This window comes from Bubalus kerabau, chromosome 8 (genome assembly GCF_029407905.1).
Source record: "Bubalus kerabau isolate K-KA32 ecotype Philippines breed swamp buffalo chromosome 8, PCC_UOA_SB_1v2, whole genome shotgun sequence".
NCBI lineage: Eukaryota > Metazoa > Chordata > Mammalia > Artiodactyla > Bovidae > Bubalus > Bubalus kerabau.
Window position 1 is genome coordinate 59,786,781 of NC_073631.1, and position 18,351 is coordinate 59,805,131.

At 41.0% G+C, this 18,351-nt stretch overlaps 1 protein-coding gene across 2 annotated transcripts in view; it reads left to right on the forward strand.

The window, feature by feature from the left end:
• The window catches only part of DOCK4 (dedicator of cytokinesis 4), a 474,953-nt gene that overhangs the window by 423,625 nt on the left and 32,977 nt on the right, over window positions 1–18,351 (forward strand). For both annotated transcript variants that reach the window (XR_008717856.1, XM_055590348.1), the window contains exons 36-40: window positions 1,570–1,718; window positions 3,941–4,027; window positions 5,888–5,992; window positions 14,546–14,687; window positions 16,319–16,485. Coding sequence is in view for 1 of the 2 variants with exons in the window: in XM_055590348.1 (XP_055446323.1) it covers window positions 1,570–1,718; window positions 3,941–4,027; window positions 5,888–5,992; window positions 14,546–14,687; window positions 16,319–16,485 (650 nt within the window). In the remaining variant the exon portion in view is untranslated. The remainder of the gene's footprint in view (window positions 1–1,569; window positions 1,719–3,940; window positions 4,028–5,887; window positions 5,993–14,545; window positions 14,688–16,318; window positions 16,486–18,351) is intronic.

Sequence of the window (18,351 nt, forward strand, 5' to 3'; positions counted from 1 at the left end):
TACATAGCCCACACAGTTTGTTCTCTCTCTCTCACACACACACACATACACACTCTTCTTATCCAATACTTTTACCCTTTCTGGTCCTTTCTCTGTTGGCTATTAATAGATTTTAAAAGGTTTTCTTCTCTGAACTCTTCTCTAGCTTTTCCCCTTCTAAATTCTGTCTGTACTGTGATACCCCCACACACATATACAATAAGTCCCCTACATACGAACTTTCAAAGATGTGAACATGTGTTCCATCAATGTCAACGTGAGTGAAATGGCAGCTTGCCCTCCGTCTCCTATTGCTGACTATCCTTCAGTTCTGCCATGTCCCACCTCCTCTCCCTTCTCCAGTGAGTAACTCTTCTTGCCTGTTCACTCGATGCCAGCCCCTGTGTGCCAGCTGTTGTACCATACTACTGTACTTTCAAGGTACTGCACTTTAAAGATGTTTTCTTTATTTTTTTGTGTTTTTTTAATGTATTATTTGTGTGAAAAGTATTATAAACCTATTACAATACAGCACTATAAAGCTGATTGTGTTTGTTGGGTACCTAGGCTAACTTTGTGGACTTAGGAACAAATAACACTTAAGAACACACTCGCAGAACAGAACTCATTTGTATATAGGGGACTTGCAGTATCACTTTCACATTTTTCAGCCTTTTATTAGCCAAGAGAATTGAGCTATCATTTTTTGTTTCTTAAGCATGCCCTTTTTTGCCAACAAAGATCCATATAGTCAAAGCTATGGTTTTTCCAGTAGTCATGTATGGAAGTAAGAGTTGGACCATGTAGAAGGCTGAGCATTGAAGAATTGATGCTTTTAAACTGTAGAGTTGGAGAAGACTCTTGAGAGTCCCTTGGACAGCAAGGAGATCAAACCAGTCAATCCTAAAGGAAATTAATCCTGAGTATTCATTGGAAGGACTGATGTTGAAGCTTCAGTACTTTGGCCATCTGATGTGAAGAGCTGACTCACTGGAAAAGAATCTGATGCTGGGAAAGATTGATGGCAGGAGGAGAAGGGGGTGACAGAGAACGAGATGGTTGGATGGCATCACCGATTCAATGAACATGAATGTGAGCAAACACCAGGAGATGGTGAAGGACAGGGAAGCCTGGCGTGCTGCAGTCCATGTGGTCACAAAGGGTTGAAGATGACTAAGTGACTGAACAACAACAAAGCATGCCCTATGGAAACTACCCATAGTCCCCTGCTAAGGGATTTACCAGTGAACCTATGTAGCAAACGAAAGCATGTCTCCCCTACATTTTGAACCAGCTACAGAGCTATCCTTAACATTTTTATTATGCCAGTACATATGAACAGTAGGGGGGGTGTGGGAATAGACGGGAAGGAGAGAAAGAGAAAATAAAGAGAACCAAAAGATCAAACACAAGTTTCCAGTAATTCCATCTCCCAGGGTGCTTCTCATTCATTCACCTTCCGTTGCATGTGTCCTGGACATGTGTTCTTCAGTATCGTGAAATTCAGAAAAAAAATACTTAATCCAGCTTGTCCTGAACCAGCTGCACTGGGGTCCTGTCTCGATCATCACCTTCCCGCTTATCTTTCAGAGGCTGCATATACGCTGTTGTTATATGATGAGCTGCTGGAATGGTCTGACCGGCCCCTCCGGGAATTCCTGACCTACCCCATGCAAACGGAATGGCAGCGCAAGGAGCACCTGCACCTCGCCATCATCCAGAACTTTGACAGAGGCAAGGTAAGTAGCCCCAGTCACCTGTGTCCTTTCCCAAGGTGACTGTCACATCTCCTTTATTTCTAGTTCATTGATGGCCACCTCTTCAAGCAGGGGCCCTCAAATTTTCAGTGTGCATTAACTCCTGAGAGTTGACTGAAATTAAGATTCCCAGGCCCCACTCCTGCAAATTCTGATTAAGTAGGTCTGGCTTGCACCAGGGGGTTCTGCGATTTTAATAAGGACTCCAGAAAATTCCAGTGTGTATGAACTTGAATCCCATCTTGAGAGACCCTCATCTAGAGGTTTCAACATCCAGGCATTTTATTATCTGAAAAACCACTATCACACCTCCCCTACCTCCCCAAATGGGCACATAGTAATCTGTCCCAGTCCACTTTTTTTAAGATGAAATAAATGAAACCAAATTTATTTACAGAATTTTATGACATCCCGTCATATACTCAGAGTTGCCATGGGGTATTGAAAACCTCCCTGAGCTAATAAAGCAATTCAGCATGTCACCTCCCTGCCACCTGCTCCCTCTTCAGGGGTTTGCAATGCTCTTGAAAAAAAACGTGAATCTGACCCCAGTTGATTTGAACACTTGTATGCTTTGGTGATACATGTCTTAGATTTAAATATATCTTTCAAAGTTCCAAGGTTAAACAGGAAATGAAAATACACCCAGTGGCTGTCATTCTTTTATAAAACATAATTGGGTACTCCTAAAAATTTGATGCAAGGGAATTGCTTCTTTCCTATCCTCTTCTATTATTTATCTAACTACACTGACATACCGTTCATTACGTTAATAGCAAAGAAATGCCGCTGTGTCCTCCTGCAGTAAACTTTCCACCTGTAAGATAAGCTGTTACAGAACCTCTCTTGGCCCATTCCCAGGAGTCTGTGCTTTATGAGGACTTGGAGACTATGGCCCATGGGTCAAACAGTTCACTGCCTGTTTCAGTTCAGCCCGCAAACTAAGACTCACTTTTACATTTTTAAATGCTCAAAAGAACTAAAAAGAAGAATGGTATTTGGCCTGTGAAAATTATATGAAATTCATATTTCAGTTGTCAATAAAGTTTTATTGTAACACAGCCAAGCTCATGCGTGTCTGCGGATGTTTTCATAGTTTAATGGCAGTGGTGACAAAGGTTGTATGGCCCACAACACCTAAGGCATTTACTGTTTGGTGGGAAAATTCGCAGACACCTGAGCTAGATCAAAGAAGTTCTGCATTTCTGCTGAGAGTAACCAGCTGGCTTAGACCCTTGCAGTTTACAAGTACGCTTGGGCCAACAAGGAATCCACTGAGCCAGCTGTGGATAATTGGACCTTAGGGGTCAGTGGCAGTTCCGCATATCCCAGCCCTGAGGGGCTGCTCATTCATCTCCTTGGCCATTGTGGAATTGCAGTTATTTCAGCATGATCGTTTTGTTTATTTTTAACTATAAATTATTACTTTTTTTTTTCATTTTATTGAAGTGTAGTGATTTACAATGTTGTGTTAATTTCTTCTGTGCAGCAAAGTGACTCATCTGTACATATATATATTCTTTTTCATATTCTTTTCCATTTCGGCTTGTCACAGGATGTTGGATATAGTTCCCTGTGTCACACAATAGGACCTTGTTGTTTATTCATCCTATATATACTAGTTTGCATCCGTTAATCCCAAACTCCCAATCCATCCATCCATTCCTTCCCCACCCCTGCTTGGCAACCACATGTCTGTTTTCCATGTCTGTGAGTATGTTTTTGTCTCATAGATGTGTTGATATGGGTTGTATTTTAGATTCCATATAAGTGATATCATATGGTGTTTCTCTTTCCTTGACTTACTTCACTTAGCATGATAGTCTTTAGGTCCACCCATGTTGCTACAAATGGCATTATTCCATTCTTTTTGATGGTTGACTAATATTGTAGTGTATATGTGTGTGTGTGTACACCACATCTTCAGGATAATAGTTTTGAGATGATACCAGGAAATGTTGTTTTTGCACCATATGTTAATGATTTGTAGGTTATCACTTTCAACTCTCTAAATATTTTAAATAATGAACCTGTTAATTACATGCTATTTTCATGCTTAAAATTGCAGTGGTACTATTAAGGGTCAGTTTTAAAGGTTAAGAAGTAAGGCTTGATCATCTGAGAGCGGTCCCCTCTTGACCTCTGGGTGGAAATTAGTAAATGCCATGAGATTGTTAACATTTATGTTATTCATTTGTCCGCAGTGTTGGGAGAATGGCATCATCTTGTGCCGGAAGATTGCAGAGCAGTACGAGAGTTACTATGATTACAGAAACCTGAGCAAGATGAGGGTAAGGTACCTGCATGCATCCTAATCAGGTTATGGAATCCTTTTGTAGATTAACTTCCCCACATGGTGCTAGGAAGTCAACTTTGTGATCGTCTTGATGTGTCTTGTAGAAAGCTTTTGAAAGATACCTTTCCTCTGAAGCATACTCCTCTATTTATCCAGAGAAATAGCATGTTGACCTGTGTGATGCTTTTGATTAATATGCAAAACATAAGCTGTTGATCTATTCTAAACACTACATCTGAAATATAACATTTAACCCAGGATTAATACTTTTTGTTGGAAGAGCTTGTCACTCACACACAAATCTCAGTAATATTCCATCCTTAGTCCCATAATCATGCAGTAAAATAGGAGAAATGGCTAGCTGACGCATTTTGAAAGATTTGGGGGTTAACTTCTGAAGGTATCAAATCTTTTTAGCTTCAGAAATGTTTTTATTTGCTAAAACTGAAACCAAGGTCTTAGTACCCAAGAGCTCAAGGAGTTTAATATTCTGTGTCCCTAATCCAAATCTTTTATATTGAGGTAGCCAAAAAGTTCGCTTGGGTTCTTGCGAAGCATCATAGAAAAACTCAAATGAACTTTGGCCAATTCAGCACCTTCTCTTCTTGAAGGTTCAAGCAAGTCCCTCTGGTACTCCACATCCTTATTCTTGTCAGGTCAAACATTTTGTATCATCTTGTTACATTTAAGCTCTTCAGGGCTTCTAAAACAGGATCATCAGATTATATATACATATGTACATACATATATATTTTCAAAAATTATGATATTGCCTTTTCATTCCAAGGTAGTAATATAAGAGATAATACTCATAAACCTTTAACAACCCAGTATCCCTTATACCACAAATAACTTCTTCCTCTGGCAGGAGCCAGCCCTGTACTTTGAGTGTACTATTTCATGTCAGGAGTTCATCGATATTTCTCCTAACAGGAAAACCAAGGAGGAAAAGCCTTGTTTTAACTTCAGCCCATCATGCTGGCTTTGGCAGGCACTGCAGTTTCATATAAAAATGTCCCTGTGCTTCTCTTTGCATCCTGTCCCCGGAACAGAAGCGAGGTTACAGTGTTTACCTGTGAGGGCCCTTGGGTGCCATAGTCACTAAGATTTTTATAAACTCAAAGCTTTGCACTTCATGCCAAGTGCTCTTTTGGGTGCTGTTACTGGGGGCGGAGAAAGGGGAGATATTTTCAATTGCAATATTAGTCTTTCTCTGGAAACCCTGGGGATGATAATACCATGAATGGAAAACCATAATCTTTATGTACTTCATGCTTCCAACCTCATCAAAGACACTTAACAGCCTTCAGCCCCCACAACACTTGCACTATGGGCCCCGTTTGGTTTGTTGGTTTATCCCCGTTCAACCTGTACAAGGTTACATCTTCCAGATGTCCTGAATTACCATGACCTAGGAGAACTGAATGCTTAGGTGAGTACAAGAATTCTCCAGAAAGATTTTGCCTTTAAGAGTTCATGTTAATTTTTATTGTGAAGAAAATATTTTGATAGACTATGTGCATAGAAATCATTTCCTCTGGTGAGAACATGTAGTAATATACTCGATCCTTTAAAGAAGAGGTCAGGAAACTGAAGCCTATGGACCTCAAAGAATTGAGTAGTTATGACAGGGACTAGGTGACTTGTAAGGTCTGAAATATTTATTGTCTGGCCATTTACAGAGTAAGTTTGCTGATCTCTGCCTTAAAGCATAGAAAAGGAGTCAACCTTCTTTTCTGCAAATGGAACTAAAGTGACATTCTCTTTATTTTAATAGAAGAAATAGCCTCTTCTATAAAGTGGTGGAGCTAAAAGATGAGATAAAATGATTAAAACGCCCCCTGTTCTTTGCTAGATGATGGAGGCCTCTTTGTATGACAAAATTATGGACCAGCAACGTCTTGAACCAGAGTTCTTCAGAGTTGGATTTTATGGGAAAAAGTTTCCATTTTTCTTGAGAGTAAGTAATATACTACTTGATTTGCTTTCATGCTTCCAATATAGATATCCCAATCAAGCAAACTAAGATATGAATGACATATTTTCCTTTTAAGGCAGGTAATAACATCATGAGATTCTCTTTTTAGTTTGCAAACATCATACTCATATAGAATGCCTTGTTCTGAATAATTTCCCAAGATTTCAAACAATCAGTTGAATTTTCTTCCTACATTTCAAAGCTTATTATATTCTAGGAGCAATCTTTGGCAATTACAGTTGTTTCCCTTGTATAATTGGTAGCATTTCTTCTGTTCAGCCTGCAATTTCCATAGAGTGAGTCTTAGAGAAAAATGGCGGGTGCTATAGGGCCTGGGAGTTGCAGACCGCAGAAAACACGATAGTTTCACATCTTGTGGAAACTCTGCCTCCAGGCTCCAGAGGACCATTGTTTGTCCTAGCTGACTTTGAAAAGATAAATGCCACCCAGCAAAGAGATTCAACTTATTGCTAGTAGAAACTATTTCTACAAAGGGAAATTTTCGAGACTTTCCAAGGTACCTACCAGATAATAAAATATTTGACTCCATTCTTACCATTGTTCGCATTCGGCCAGGTCTCTTATGTGCTGAAATAACTTACGTAACATTTCAGTTTGTAACATCTCATTTATACTCACCTAAAATTAGTGTGGTGGCTCAGACGGTAAAGCGTCTGCCTACAATGTGGGAGACCCGGGTTTGATCCCTGGGTTGGGAAAATCCCCTGGAGAAGGAAATGGCAATCCGTTCCAGGACTATTGCCTGGAAAATCCCATGGACAGAGGAGCCTGGGAGGCTACAGTCCATGGGGTCGCAAAGAGTCGGACACACTGAGCGACTTCACTTTCACTTTCAAAAGCATTGGTAAGGACGAGAATGCACCTTTTCCATCAACTAAGGAGGAGTGACAGGAATAATTTGTAACATGGAGTGAATTCATTACAAACTTTAAATCTTAAATATCTTCCTTTAGCTGTTGGTCGGAGAAGGCAATGGCACCCCACTCCAGTACTTTTGCCTGGAAAATCCCATGGACTGAGGAGTCTGGAAGGCTGCAGTCCATGGGATTGCTGAGGGTCGGACACGACTGAGCGATTTCACTTTCACTTTTCACTTCCATGCATTGGAGAAGGAAATGGCAACCCACTCCAGTGTTCTTGCCTGGAGAATCCCAGGGACGGGGGAGCCTGATGGGCTGCCGTCTATGGGGTCACACAGAGTCAGATAGGACTGAAGTGATTTAGCAGCAGTAGCAGCTGTTGGTACCTATGAATAGATACAGGATGGGGGTACTTGAAGGAGGACAGAGAGGAGAAACATTTGACTTCATTGCTTCTTTAATAATCGTTAATGTATCTGCCTTTCAGAATGAAGATATATGTGTGTGTATGTGTGTGTGTATGTATGTATAAAATACCTAAACACCATAGGCAAAGATTCACTTAGTATCGCATAAAACAAATGCTCAAATAACAAATCAGTCATCTAACTGATTGAAATAACCATGTATTTGGGTACTACAGACCTAGGTATAAAATCTCTTTGCTGAGTTAAGGAGGATCCACATACATTGTCGGCTCTGCAGATGGACCTTCCTGCAGACAGAGAAAAACTTGATTCCAAATCAAAACTACTGGCAAATTCAGAACACTTGCTGAATTTGAAAGACTGTGTCTTGAAAGTGGACACACTGGTCCTGGGCTGTCATCAGCCACCTCCTGCAGAGTGCAGGGTCTGGGTCCAAGTTCTGAGGAGAAGGAGGGACATTCTGGAGCTGTGAGCAGCGCAGAGGGCTGGAGACCCCACAGTAGGGCCCAGACATGATTCTCATGCTGCAGACCACCCCTTCCTCTCTTGGTTCAAAATAATGCAATGATTCTGTTTTATTCCATAAAACAGAATGGAATGGGCTACCTGATCCATTATGCACAGTAGATACAGTGCTTAGGGACCATAATATTCTTAGATGGTTCATAAAACTGTTTTCTTTTAAAAATCAGAAGAAAGCAGTGAACTTTCAGCTTAAAGAAAATGTTAAAATACATATTATAGTGTATATTATGGGTATGAGTGCACACTATCATGCCCAATTGTTTGCGACCCCATGGACAGTTCTATCTAGTCTGGACTGTAGCCTGCCAGGCTCCTCTGTCCATGGAATTTTTCAGACAAGAATACTGGAGTAGGTTGCCATTTCCTCCTCCAGGAGATCTTCTCAACCCAGGGATTGAACCTGCGTCTCCTGCATCTCCTGCATTGCAGACAGATTCTTTATCTGTTGAGCCATCAGGGAATCCCATAGTGTATACTCTACACTAGATTGTTATTTAATGGTGTATATTGTACATTAGGTTATTATTGATATTATTTGTCTTTATACCAAATGAGTCATACAGTATGATTTTTAATATTTTTAATAGAGAAAGCAGCCCATAAAAGTTGTATTGTAGCCCTGATCAAATTCTGAATTCAGCTAACAAGTGTATTATAAAGTACCCTAGAACTCTATCATGTATGTGTGATTAGTGGTAATTAAAAGTGTGAAGATTTTTAAAAGTCAGAAGTAGTTTAGGAGCCATAATTTTAAAGGAAATTTGGCAAATTAGGAGATGTATCAGCTAATAAAATGAATTTTGTTAATGTATCAATTGGTATAGACCAATAAATATATCATCTTCCTTTTGAAAACAGCTTTTCTAGAAATAAATGGCATTTCCTTCTAAATGAAAGAGAAGCGTCACCCTCTGTTGGTTTCTAAATGGCACTGCACCCTTTGGAATCACAGGACTAGACTTTTTAAGAGATCAGGTTCTATCTAGTCTGTTCTTTGATTTAAAAACAAATATCAACTTTAAAAATTTCCTTTCACTGTGTGATCAATTTCCAGAGAATTTTTAAAGCTCAAATAAATTGATATGTTTGTGTTATTGAGGTAGCTTTTTTTTACCCTCATGGAAAATGAGTTCTTTATTGACAGTGTTTAAATGCATAAAATATCTTTGAATAGTGATTTGTCTGAGGAGGATGATTGAGGTCAAGAATGGGAAAGATATTTACTTTTTATTGTATGCTTATACTATTTGGGAATTTTTTATCCCATAGGTATATATTTCCTTTTTAAAGAAAGACAATTTTAAAAATTAACTATTAACAAATTGTTGTTCAGTCACTAAGTCCTGTCCAACTGTTTGTGACCCCATGGACTGCAGCATGCTATGCTTCCCTGTCCTTCAACAACTCCTGAAGTTTGTTCAAACCCATGTCTGTTGAGTCAGTGATGTCATACAACCATCTCATTGTCTGTTGCCCCCTTCTCTTGCCCTCAATCTTTCCCAGCATCCAGAGCCACACAAAGACATGTACATGAGTGTGCACAGCAGCATTATGCACAATTGCCTAAAAGTAGAAACAGTCCAAATGTCCATCCACTGATGAATGGATACACAAAATATGGCATAGCTATACAATAGAATATTCAGCAATAAGAAAGGAATGAAGTACTGATAATGCTACAAAATGAGTGAACCTTGATAATATTATGTTAAGTGAAAGAAGCCAGTTACAAACAGCCACATGTTATGCAATTCCATTTATATGAAATGTCCAGAATAGGTAAATCCATGGAAACCGAAAGTAGATTAGCCAGGTGCCAAGGGGAGGGGGAACCGGGGAATGACTGCTAATGGGTACAAATTTCTTTTTGCAGTAATGAAAATTATATAATGCTGATAGTTGCACAACTCTGTGAATATACCAAAAACAACTGAATTGCATACTATAAAAGGGTAAATTTTATGGCTTGTGAACTATATCTCAAAACTATGGTTTTAAAAAATAATTGATGGAAAGAAAGCTTATCTCCTTTTTATTTCTCCATAACTCAAATATTAGTCCCCAAATTTATGTTTATTCCAAAATGATTTCTTACTACCTTTGAATGACCTTACACTTAGAGGCATTCCCCTAATTTTACAAACTGTTGTGACATATAAGCATTGCTTTAGAACTGTTTCAGTTTTCAGATACTTATTTGGGGACTTCAGTAATATGCAAGAAGATATGTATTATTTTATCAAGGAAATTTATATTTAAATTTTTTTATTTTATATTGAGTGTAGTTGATTTACAATGTTGTGTTAGTGTCAGGTATACAGCAAAGCAACTCAGTTACATGTATACATGTATCTGTGGCTCAGATCATGAACTCCTTATTGCCAAATTCAGACTTAAATTGAAGAAAGTAAGGAAAAACCACTAGACCATTCAGGTATGACCTAAATCAAATCCCTTACGGTTATACAATGGAAATGAGAAATAGATTCAAGGGATTAGATCTGATAGACAGAGTGCTTGAAGAACTATGGACAGAGGTTCATGATATTGTACAGGAGGCAGTGATCAAGACCATCCCCAAGAAAAAGAAATGCAAAAAGGCAAGATGGCTGTCTGAGGAGGCCTTACAAATAGCTGAGAAAAGAAGAGACGTGAAAGGCAAAGAAGAAAAGGAAAGATATACCCATTTGAATGCAGAGTTTCAGAGAATAGCAAGGAGAGATAAGAAAGCCTTCCTCAGTGATCAGTGCAAAGAAATAGAGGAAAACAATGGAATGGGAAAGACTAGAGATCTCTTTACACAACTCCAGTATTCTTGCCTGGAAAATCCCATGGACAGAGGAGCCTGGTAGGCTGCAGTCCATGGGGTCGCTAAGAGTCAGACACGACTGAGTGACTTCACTTTTACTTTTTACTTTCATGTATTGGAGAAGGAAATGGCAACCCACTCCAGTGTTCTTGCCTGGAGAATCCCAGGGACGGCGGAGCCTGGTGGGCTGCCCGTCTATGGGGTCACACAGAGTCAGACATGACTGAAGCGACTTAGCAGCAGCAGCAGCAGAGATCTCTTCAAGAAAATTAGAGATACCAAGGGAATATTTCATGCAAAGATGGGCTCAATAAAGGAAAGAAATGGTATGGGCCTAACTGAAACAGAAGATATTAAGAAGAGGTGGCAAGAATACACTGAAGAACTATGCAAAAAAGATCTACACAAGCCAGATAATCACAATGATGTGATCACTCACCTATAGCCAGACATCCTGGAATGCAAAGTCAAGTGGGTGTTAAGAAGCATCACTACAAACAAAACTAGTGGAGGTGATGGAATTCCAGTTGAGCTGTTTCAAATCCTGAAAGATGATACTGTGAAAGTGCTGCACTCAATATGCCAGCAAATTTGGAAAACTCAGTGGTGGCCACAGGACGGGAAAGGGTCAGTTTTCATTCCAATCCCAAAGAAAGGCAATGCCAAAGAATGCTCAAACTACGGCACAATTGCACTCATCTCACACGCTGTAAAGTAATGTTCAAAATTCTCCAAGCCAGGCTTCAACAGTATGTGAACCGTGAACATCCAGATGTTCAAGCTGGATTTAGAAAAGGCAGAGGAAGCAGAGATCAAATTGCCAACATCTGCTGGATCATCAAAAAAGCACAAGAGTTCTAGAAAAACATCTGCTGCTAAGTCACTTCAGTCATGTCCAACTCTGTGCGACCCCATAGACAGCAGAAAAACATCTACTTCTGCTTTATTGACTATGCCAAAGCCTTTGTGTGGATCACAACAAACTGTGGAAAATTCTGAAAGAGATAGGAATACCAGACAACCTGACCTGCCTCTTGAGAAATCTGCATGCAGGTCAGGAAGCAACAGTTAGAGCTAGACATGAAACAACAGACTGGTTCCAAATAGGAAAAGGAGTACATCAAGGCTGTATATTGTCACCCTGCTTATTTAACTTATATGCAGAGTACATCATGAGAAATGCTGGGCTGGATGAAGGAGAAGCTGGAATCAAGATTGCTGGGAGAAATATCAATAACCTCAGATATGCAGATGACACCACCCTTATGGCAGAAAGCAAAGAACTAAAGAACCTCTTGATGAAAGTGAAACAAGGGAGTCAAAAAGTTGACTTAAAACTCAGCATTCAGAAAACAAAGATCATGGCATCTGGTCCCATCATTTCATGGCAAATAGATGGGGAAACAATGGAAACAGTGACAGACTTTATTTTGGGGGGCTCCAAAATCACTGCAGATGGTGACTGCAGCCATGAAATTAAAAGGTGCTTGCTCCTTGGAAGAAAAACTATGGCTAACCTAGACAGCATATTAAAAAGCAGAGACGTTACTTTGCCAACAATCCGTCTAGTCAAAGCTATGGTTTTCCAGTAGTCATGTATGGATGAGGCTGGCAATCACAAGGCCTCTTTGGCCAGTCTTTCTCCGAGTTGGACTATAAAGAAAGCTGAGCACCAAAGAATTGATGCTTTTGAACTGTGGTGTTGGAGAAGACTCTTGAGAGTCTCTTGGACTGCAAGGAGATCAAACCAGTCCATCCTAAAGGAGATCAGTCCTGGGTGTTCATTGGAAGGACTGATGTTGAAGCTAAAACTCTAATACTTTGGCCGCCTGATGTAAAGAGCTGACTCTTTTGAAAAGACCCTGAAATGGGTAAGATTGAAGGCGGGAGGAGAAGGAGACGACAGAGGATGAGATGTTGGATGGCATCACCGACTCAATGGACATGAGTTTGAGTAAACTCCGGGAGTTGGTGATGGACAGGGAGGCCTGGCATGCTGCAGTCCATGGGGTCGCAAAGAGTTGACATGACTGAGCAACTGAACTGAACTGATACATGTATCTATTCTTTTTTAGATTTTCTTCCCATATAGGTTATTACAGAGTAGTGAGTAGAGTTCCCTTTGCTATACAGTAGGTCCTTGTTGAATATATTTTGAGCAAAATAAAATAACAAAGCATCAGAAGGTATGACTTCAATCAAGAAATTTTAAATATAGGATTGTTTGTGGGGAGGGCAATCCTGATTCCTAAGGAGTCTGTCTTAAGCTTGTGTTTTTCAGGGGTTTATTGGTTTATTGAGTGGCTTGTGGGGCATTGTGGCAGGTTCTCAGAGCTCAGTTCTGCTGCTTGGTTCCTCTGCCTGCAGCTGCTTTTTCTCAGCTGCAACCCTGAGCCCCTTTCCCAGAGTGGTTTCTAACTTCCTCACTCTGGCCCAGAGTGCTTCCTCAGTGCATTTGGTGCAATCACAGAAACCTCCCAGAGCTGAGAACTGCTGAGATCATTGGGCCTTAACTCCCCAGACCACGAAGCACTTTACTCCTTAAAGATCTTCAGGGCATCTTATCCCACAATATTTCTTGGTCTCTGTAGCTCTTAGGAGTTTTTCTACGTACCAGGCCACGTTCAGAACAGTGGGAGCTAAGGCCTTGGACTCAGACCTGAGCTTAAATCTCATACATGTGGACAAAGTATGTAATGATCTTGATCCTCAGTTCCCAGCTACAAAATGGGGGCAGGGGACAGCCTCTCAAGTTTCTTTGGGTTAAATAAGGTATGTGCTGGCTGTGCTTAACAATTATAATTTCATTATCATTAGACTATCATTAAACTTCCCTGGTGGCTCATGACAGTCAAGAATCCTCCTGCACTGGATTTGGGTTCGATCCCTGGGCCAGGAATACCCCCTGGGAAGGGAATGGCAACCCATTTCTGTAGTCTCACCTGAAGAATTCCAGGTGAGAATACAGGAGGCTGGCGGGCTACAGTCCATGGGTTCGCATAGAGTAGGACATGACTGAGTGACTAATACTTTCTTTTAAACTGTCAGGAACAGTTGTTCCACATCGATAACCAGATCGTGAAGGTACTTGTTGAGAAGGTCCCCATTCTGCCAGCTCTGTGGCCTCCATCAAGGATAACCTTCACCTTTTTTACCTGAATGAGAGAGTCCTAACTAACAGAATATTTACATGTATTGTAAAAACAAACCAGAAACAGACAAAAATTTGTCCAACATTTAGCAAGACCTTAAAAGTCCCCAATCTTGGCTTTAGTCAGTTAACAGAGGTCCTGGCTACAGGACGCTGAGCGGAGTCAGGGGTGGCAGGGATGCTTGCGGCAGCAGCCCTGCTGAGAGCTGGCGTGCAGGCGGCTTGGCCTTCCTCTCCATGGGAGGATCGAGGAGTGAAAGGGTTAAGACCGATCTCTGTGATCTTTATAGAAAGGATGCATAAAATGTATTTTTAGGGATTGTGCTTACTTTGCTTTCTTCCAAATTGAGAATTTGCCCACTTAACTTTGTTATACAGTTTTTAAAATACTCTGTAACATGTGTTCACTAACATTTGGAGGGAACACGATTGCTTTGTTTTGTACTTTGGTGCTCTGAGAATCAGACACCCCTTTGCACCTCATGCAGGTGAACCTGGAAGAGTGAGGCATGCTGTGGAACTTACTAGAAGCAATAGAGAGTGATGCTTCTGACCTTTGCCCTCTATTTTTAATATTCATACAAATTCTCTAGACTGTTCCAGTGTGGTTTTTTTGGTTATATTCTATTGATGTTGGGCCTATGCTTAGTTACTGCCAGTGTTGCATATTTTGGCTTCTCTCTGTAGTGATTGCACTCAATTACACCATCCTAACGTTTCTTTTTCTGATTTTACCTCCAGAATAAAGAGTTTGTGTGTCGAGGGCATGACTATGAAAGACTGGAGGCCTTCCAGCAGAGAATGCTGAACGAGTTCCCCCACGCCATCGCCATGCAGCATGCCAACCAACCCGATGAGACCATCTTCCAGGCAGAAGCTCAGTGTATCCACACCTAGAAAGGCCAGATTCTGACTAGGTCCCGCTGGCCTTTGGCTGCAGAGTGTTTCTGTTCAGGTGCTTCAAGCACTGGCCCCTTGTCAGTAGCCCTGTTCTCATTCTCCTTCTTTCTCATCATCTTAATTTTAGCTTAGCTCCTTCCAAACAGAATTATGCTAGATATTCTCATAATGTCATGAGACATAATGAAAAGAAATCCCTTAAGGATTCTGTTAAGAGAATTTTTTTTTTCCTTTTAGTTGCAGCTTTTCTATATCTCAACCCTGCTTTTAAAGTTCGTTTTTAGGGATTTCCCCCAGAATAATTTTCCTCTGGCATCCCCTGTAGAAATGGGCTTCCCAGGTGGCTCATTGGTAAAGAATCCACCTGCCACTGCATGAGACGTGGGTTCAATTCCTGAATCGGGAAGATCCCCTAGAGAAGGAAATGGCAACCCACTCAAGTATTCTTGCCCAGGGAATTCCATGGACCGAGGAGCCTATTGGGTTACAGTCCATGGGGTCTCAAAGAGTCAGATGCAACTGAGTGTGCCCATGTGCGCACACGCACACACACACCCTGTAGAAACTACTTCAGTTCAAGGAAATGATAGCATTATGTTTATTGACATATATCACTTACCCAGTTTTCCCTTGATATTTTTATTCTGGATGGAAGGGAAGAAGAAGAGGTAGCCCTGTATCTTTCAGGGACTCTTAGCCATGGCATTCCGGACAGCATTTAACAATTGTCGTGTAATTGACACTCCCATTGTACAAACATAAACAACTCAACTGAAATTACACAGGCATTAGAGACAAAGGAACTTCCCTCCAGCACTCCTTTATGAATTGTTCTTTCTTCCTGAAATTGACAATTTTAAGAAGATCAGAAATTCCCCCCTGAAAATTATGGATACCATTCCAATGTAGAAACTTAAATGTACCAGAAGCAAGCAATTACTTAAGGGAAAAGATTTTGCTATCTTTCTTTGAATGAGAAGAAAAGATGGTAAATTTATAAGTAAATATAATACCCCTTTAATGTAGTTTTCAAAAATACCAACTATAACTAAACACTCTGCTTATGCAATACAAGGTTTGGGAGAGTGGATACCTCAAATGTGCGAAGGCTAGAGACAGGGAACATATGAGTTACTATCAGTACTGGTTGCTGTCTTTGGTTGTATAGGTATTTATACATTATTTTACAAACACATTTTAAAAGGACCATACATGCACTAAAGATCAGAGCCTCATAAACAAGGGTTAAAATGAATACAATCCTTAGTACCTAGGATCCAAGCCATTCAAACCTACCCCCACTCCCCAAAAAAAATCTATGATAAATGAATTCACAGGAAATAGAAATTTCAAACTGGTACTTTGTCAAAATGACCTATGTGAAGCTAGTTTAAGGCTTTGAGAAGTGATTTATTTAAGGCTTTGAGAAGTGAGTAGTTTGAGAAGTGATTTGCTATGAACTGAGTTCTTGGTACCTTCTTGGCAGTTTTGATTTTACCCCAGTAGAAACACTCGCTTATTCACCATCCCTTTCTTTCTGCCATAGCTCAGGTCAAGCCAGATGCCCCAGGGAGTCTGCCAAATCAGGTTCCCTCCTTGACTCTTGAATCCTAGATTTGCAGATATACGCCGTGACTCCCATCCCAGAAAGCCAGGAGGTCCTTCAGAGAGAAGGTGTTCCAGACAACATCAAAAGTTTCTATAAAGTGAATCACATCTGGAAATTCCGCTACGACAGACCATTTCACAAAGGCACGAAAGATAAAGAGAATGAATTCAAGGTACTGAGCAATTCTTATGGTACATGGTTTCCTCAAATAGCTTTTTTTAATCAAGATGCTTGTTAAGTATTTACTCAAGACAGAGTCAGGTGATACAACTAGAAGGTGGTCTAATTATTCTTAAACTCTACCACTTATCAGGGTGACATGAGTTGTTTTCTAACCAAGCAGATTTCTTGGCCTGGGAATTCTGACTCCTTGGGTCACAGAGGAGGCCCTGAAGTTTATGATGACTCTAATGGCAGTGGTCATCTGTCCAGTTTTTGAGATCTCAGGGTTCAGCTCAGTCCTCCATTCATTCATGTTGAACCAACTGTGGGAACCTCAGGTATTTATTCTCAGATACGGGAGACTGGCATGAGTAAAGGATACTGAAGGAACAGGTGATTCTGAGATAGAACCACTGGGGAGGCTCCTGGCCCAGTGAGAGAGACTGTGCTATCTTTTGCTGCTTTTTCTCAATAGAATGATGTGTAACTCAGACATCTGAGAGGACCAACCATAGATTCTTTGCATGGGTTGAGTTTTCCATCCTCAGTTCTGATAAGCCTTGCTAGTTCTCTCAGCCAGAAAGAGCAAGGTTTCTCACAGCCCTACTGGGGGAAAGGGGTGAAATTGTTCCACAGATAAATTATAATCTGCCCTTCCCTTGATAACAGTGACAAAGTGAGACCATACAGATCCCCAGTATCTCCCTCCAAGCAAAAAAATGTAAAATAAATGTAGGATCCTGGATGACTGGGCTTAGCTTCTTTCATTGCAGTGAAGTGAAAGTCACTCAGCATGTCCGACTCTTTGCAACCCCATGGACTATACAGTCCATGGAATTCTCCAGGCCAGAATACTAGAATGGGTAGTCTTTCCCTTCTCCAGGGGATCTTCCCAACCCAGGGATTGAACCCAGGTCTCCCACATTGCAGGCGGATTCTTTACCAGCTGAGCCACCAGGAAAACCCCAAAATACTGGGGTGGGTAGCCTATCCCTTCTCCAGGGGATCTTCCTGACCCCGGAATCGAACCGGGGTCTCCTGCATCGCATTTACCAAGTGAGCTATCAGGGAAGCTGGGAAATGTTCTTCTAATACTATCAGCTGTGATTGATGAGAACTCGCTTGTCATTCCTGCCTAAGTTTCAGTCCCTGGTGCTCCTCACAGTAACTCCAGAATCACTCACAGCCAAGTGATCAGAGGGAAAGCTGGGTAGTTTTGCAGTGTTACGATGAGACCGAGCAAAGCAGTCCTTTGGTCAAGGACATTGATGGGTTAAACCTCAAGGCCAGGAAACCACTGGAAAATAACGCTATGATGTTACTGAAAAGGTCCATGACCATTTTCTAATCCCTCTGGATAATTTTTCTTTCTGCCTTCCAAAACTGGTTAAAGATCATTAGTGTATAATATAGTTTTCATTGCAAATTTCCAGTAGATAGAAAGTCCAAGGTCGCCCAGAATCAGGCAGGTGACTTGCTCAGAACGGCATTCTCAATACCCCAGACCCTGCACTAGAATGCACATCTTCTGATGCCTTCTCCATTGCTTTTTCTGCTGCACCACATTTCCTTTTGGCCATCACTTTAAATATTTATCAATGGTGTAGCAACCCTCCTTAAAAAAAATAATAAATCTGGCTCCTTTTTCCTGTGCTCACAGCCCTCAGCATCTGTCTCCAAGCTGCCCTTTCAGAAGCCTCATCTCTGCTGCAGCCCACTCACCCACTCTATCAGCTCTGGCAGCACGGAGCCCTCCCTCCATCTCCTGCCATGCCCTTTCACAAGCCGCTTGCGTCTCTGCTTCCTGCTGCCTGCACCGCCTCCCCCGCTCTCCGCCTGGCAAACTCCTACTCACTCTTCAAAATTCCACTCACGT